The sequence below is a fragment of the Nicrophorus vespilloides genome, unplaced genomic scaffold (genome assembly GCF_001412225.1).
Source record: "Nicrophorus vespilloides isolate i.1.1-1 unplaced genomic scaffold, Nicve_v1.0, whole genome shotgun sequence".
Classification (NCBI taxonomy): domain Eukaryota; kingdom Metazoa; phylum Arthropoda; class Insecta; order Coleoptera; family Silphidae; genus Nicrophorus; species Nicrophorus vespilloides.
Window position 1 is genome coordinate 522 of NW_017099444.1, and position 5,293 is coordinate 5,814.

The 5,293-nt window shown below is 36.1% G+C and overlaps 1 protein-coding gene across 1 annotated transcript; it reads right to left on the reverse strand.

The window, feature by feature from the left end:
- Nucleotides 1–2,487: 2,487 nt before the first annotated feature.
- LOC108564525 (ornithine carbamoyltransferase, mitochondrial-like) lies at nucleotides 2,488–4,474 on the reverse strand (the record flags this gene model as incomplete). The annotated part of the gene is made up of 4 exons (XM_017923591.1): nucleotides 3,934–4,474; nucleotides 3,496–3,865; nucleotides 3,378–3,433; nucleotides 2,488–2,683 (listed from the first exon to the last, which is right to left on the reverse strand). Coding segments are annotated over exons 1-4 (1,163 nt in total), but the record flags the coding sequence as incomplete, so codon positions are not given.
- Nucleotides 4,475–5,293: the final 819 nt, after the last annotated feature.

The window sequence follows — 5,293 nt, forward strand, 5'->3', positions numbered from 1 at the left end:
ATCTTAATACATTTTACGCAATCGATTAGCGAACAAAATAACCAAGATTCAATGCAAAACGATTTATTTTTGGTTAAAATCAGATTAATTACTCACAATTAATTGGCCAGAATCTAATTGGACTGTGTTCTGTGATGATGGATTTCACGAAACGTACAAGAATTGACTGCGATTTACACAACAAATTTGAAGAATCAAAACGAGAGTGCACGCACGTATTGGGAACGATGTTAACTTAAGAAGGTGACGCGCACAACTGAGCGGTGGGGACGCGGCCCGCGATCTTCGTACCAGGCATGCAGTTTTTTTTGCGATAAGAAAAGCATTGTTGGTATCAAGCGTGCGAACAATAGAAAGTGATGGGGGTAACGCGTCCCTGCGCCATTTTGTTTATGTCGCAATTTCTAAATTAATTAACACGAATTTACCTAATTACAAATCGCTACAGGAAATACACATCTTAATACAATCTACACAATCGATTAACGAACAAATTACGCAACATTCAATGCAAACAGATTTATTTTTGGTTAAAATCAGATTAATTACTCACAGTTAATTGGCCAGAATCTAATTGAAATGTGTTCTCCGATGATGGGTTTACACAACAAATTTGAAGAATCAAAACGAGAGTGCACGCACGTATTGGGAACGATGTTAACTTAAGAAAGAGACGCGCACAACTGCGCGGTGGGGACGCGGCCCGCGATCTTCGTACCAGGCATGCAGTTTTTTTTTTTGCGATAAGAAAAGCATTGTTGGTATCAAGCGTGCGAACAAATGAATGTGGTGGGGGTAACGCGTCCCTACGCCATATTGTGCAATCGCAATTTCTAAATTAATTAATCCGAATTTTCCTAATTACAAATCGCTACAAGAAACACACATCTTAATACATTTTACGCAATCGATTAGCGAACAAAGTACGCAACATTCAATGCAAACCGCTTTATTTTTGGTTAAAATCAGATTAATTACTTACAATTAATTGGTCAGAATCTAATTGGACTGTGTTCTCCGATGATGGATTTCACGAAACGCACAAGAATTCACTGGTTTAACACGATTTACACAATAATTTTGAACCGAAACGGGAGCACTCAACATACGCATCAACGTCTTAACAACAACTGAACAACCCACGCCACGCACACTTAGCGTCTCCCACCAACTCAATTACCAACTGAGAATGTTTAAACAAAAACCACCAAATGCTCCCTCTAGTGGTTTTATTTAAGAATCACAAAGAAAAACAATAACAATTAATAAAAAATACTATTAATTAATAGAGACACATGAATATGTTAATCGATAGACTATGATGAATCAAGTTTATTTCCTAATCGATGAGAGTAACTATGCATCCATTATAACCAATCGAACAGTATGTTTTAAAATTAAGCTCATCGAATAGAAAAGAATAATTTTGTTTTAAACTATGTACAATGATCATCCACAGCCAACTGACAAGTTCATCGAATAGACAAATAACATTAATTTAAAATACAAGTGCAAATCACTTGCATCCAATTGATTGGTGTATTCGAGCAAGTCATTGATGTGTGTTATAATTGTACGAGTACTAAATAGTAAAAGTTATAATAACAAGTCACAGAACAACAAGAAAAAAATCTTATTGGATTTCGATTAGATATGTGAGTTGTTGTGCTCAAGAAAGTGGAAATATTTATGCGCATATAGATCTAATATATTTGGGACGTAATTTGTGGAAGCGAGATATTTAATGTTTGAGTTTTAATTGCTAAACTTGTACATCAACATTTCGGTTTACTCTCTTTCTAATCTCTCGAAAACTAAAGCTAAACTATAAACTATTAATTAAAGTTAACAACATTGAAATTAATTTGAATTCTGAAAGAAGACCGAATGCGAGTTTTACTTGATTTTTAGATGGAAAAAAAATACGAAACGTATATAATAAATTAATAGATTATTACGGGGAGCATCATAATTCTTGTGCAGTAATAAATCATTTAAAATGCTCGATTCGTTTCATTTTCTTTTTTTTTTCACACCTGACCTCACGAGACACGAGGGAGCAAAATGTATGCGAGATATTTCCACCTCGTCCATTACCGAATGTCACAACTTTTTCATACAAATATATATAGTTTTTTTTTAATCAGGTGCATTTATCGGCGAGTCATTTACTCGAAAATTAGTTTTATGTAGAGGAAAATAACCAGCAGCAAAAAAAAAAGTGTACACGCTTCGTTGCGACAAAGCGTGTAGAAAATAGAAGAGATACATAAAACAGTCACTTGATGTTAAAGGTAAAAGTCGTTTGTTTTTTTTGTTGATCTGTACATAGAAAATCTATGGTGCATGGAAAATGCGCAAAGTTCAATATTTTGTTCATTCTACTAGAGATTAATGGAATAAAGCTGGAATTGATATTGCAGTGAGCTCTCAGTTAAAGTACATCGAGATGTGATAAATGCATGTTTTTAGTACACACGAACGTACTCGAGGTTCGCACGAACGTACTCGAGGTTCGCACGAACGTACTCGAAGTTCGCACGAACGTATTCGAGGTTCACACGAACGTACTCGAAGTTTGCACGAACGTACTCGATGTTCACACGAACGTTCTCGAAGTTCGCACGAACGTACTCGAAGTTCGCACGAACGTACTCGAAGTTCGCACGAACGTACGCTTTGCCTTTTTGATGTAATATCCAATTAAACAGACACGATAAACGTAAAAGAATATTTGTTTATAAATAAATTAGGTTCGTGGAAATTTATTGATTCGTTAAAAAAAAAACAAATGTGTAAAACTCTGTCGGTTCATTGTCAAAACATGTTTTCCAATTTACCAAATTGGTTAGCCCTCCACCCCCGCAGCACTTGTGGGGAAATTACATCAAGTAAATTAAATAAAATAGACGAAATGAACGTGATCAATTTGCTAATAAATTTATCATGAAATATTCGAATTCATGTTTCATGCAATTCAGCGATTCTCAACGTTTTGAGTCGCAAAATGACAGCTGTCACCTTGTGTGAAAGAGAAGAATTGCTTAACAGTTGCGTCACAAAATGACAGCTGTCAAATAAAGTAGGATTATCAAATGAAATTTGTAAGATTCCACAAAACAATTAATATTTCTTTTCCAGTTGCTTCTTTATTTAAGTGAAATTCTTTGAAAGTTAACTTTTTGTGAAGTTCGAGTAAACTTTGTTTTCTTCTTCTATTATATTAAGTTCTTGTAGAAATTACAAGATTCACTCTCACTGCGTTATTTAATATTTTTTTTTTCGAATGCACTCAAACTGTATTGTATGGAAATCCGATGAAATAATTTCATCATAGCAGAACCGAGGATTTGTTGCTTTCAATCAATGTTGAAAACCCGTTTGAAAATCGTCGTTGACAAATCCAATCAACGGCGTCAATAAAATTTTCGAACTATAAAAGACATCAAAATTTTATTAATTTATCTTTATCGAATGTTAAAATATCATCAAAACATTGGTTTTTCAACGTTGTGAGTGTAGTTTTTCAATAATCTGATCATCAAAGCAGCGTATATGTACTTTGCATTTTTGACGCTCTCCCATATCATGTTTCGATCGTTCATCGAGTCTTCAATCTGTTCCCGCTTGATGGGGAACTGCTGGATCAGGATCCAATCTTTGTTAGCTAAAGCGACATCTTCGGAGTGCAATTGAAAGTCGCCGTATTTGTACGACTTGATCACAATCACGTCCGTTCCTTTCAAGCCCTCGCGAAAATTCCTGAACTCCTCCACCTGACACGTCGATGTCGACGCGTTCGGTAAACCGATAGGACTCATCGGTAAATCTGGAGCAACGTTGCAGCAATACTTAATATTCATACCTGTGCAAAAAAATTAAAAACAAATAAATAAAAAAATGTGAATGTTAAGAATGAAATTGTTAATATACCTAAACGTGAATAAATGCATAAATACGAGTTAATTTTGCTGCACGTCGGTCCTATCCAGGAGATGTTCAAACCTGCGAGTTTTCCGGACTTCATCTGAATGGTCATCAGATCGATGAGTGCTTGCGGCGTTGAGAATTTACAGCACTTGACTAGAACCATCGGGATGGCTGCACGATTCTTCGGAATCATCTCTTCGAGCACTTTGAATCTCTTGCATTGGCACAAGAACATGTCGACGTTGTCGTTCATGATCTTCCCCAGATGCTCAAGGTTATGCTTGTAGTCCCACGAGGGTACGACCATGTGATTGTAGGATGCTCCGGTCAGGTGAGCGCCGGATGCCAGAGCGACGCTCTGAACGGTCTGCTTGGAGCTGAGATACACCACTCTTTTGTGCTTCAACAGATCCCGACTCAAATTTCCGGTTTCGTGTGCCCTCCGAAGATCAATCGCGGTCCACAGGAGCGACTTAATTTCGTCGACGCTGAAATCCTTCGGCCGTATGAAAGATTTTCCGATCAATGAAACCCCGTTTCGCATTGCTACAAACGATCTATTTTAGTTATATATTACACACACATACACACATAACATTTTGACAAAATCGTTGACAGATACGTGAAAAATCTGGTTCGATATTCGCGTTTCGCCTGACCCATCCCTTCTATGAATAATGCATGTGTTTTCTGTAACACTTTGACGTGCATAAAATTCATACTTTGTTGATCTGCCAACAGCTGCACGGTTGCATCTACATCTTCAACTGATCCGCAAGTTATCAGCTATTATTTAAAATACAAAAACTTAACACTTTGCGCACGAATATTTGTTTAATCAAAGCTTTTGTCATACCAAAACACGCAATCAGACAGATTCTGACAGCTTACGTCAAACTACTCCGTCCGAAAAAGGGTTAGGATTTTGAAGAATGACATTCACAAAGTTATACCAACTCGGGAATTACCAACTGTTCAAACCAAATTACCACCAGCATACTTTTTCTAAATCTTTTTATCCGAAAAAAATATGATATTTATATCATGATAGAAGAAGATGTTAAGTTTTAGCATATATATATAAAAATAGTAAAGTTATTTGTTTGTAGTTGTTAAAATTACCAGTTCCTCATTTTTGACACAAGGTGACAGCTGTCATTTTACGTTAAAACTTGAACAATAAAATCTGCGATTGGATTCAATTATAATAGTGAGTGCACAGTGTGCAATTCTAGTCTTCGAATCATTTTGCTCTATTTAATAAGTATCGATCGGTGGAGGTGAATGGGCAGGGTGCGCGCCTTTTAATGAGGTAATTAAAATTAATGTAATTGTCATATCAACAACTTATTACAATTGGTGC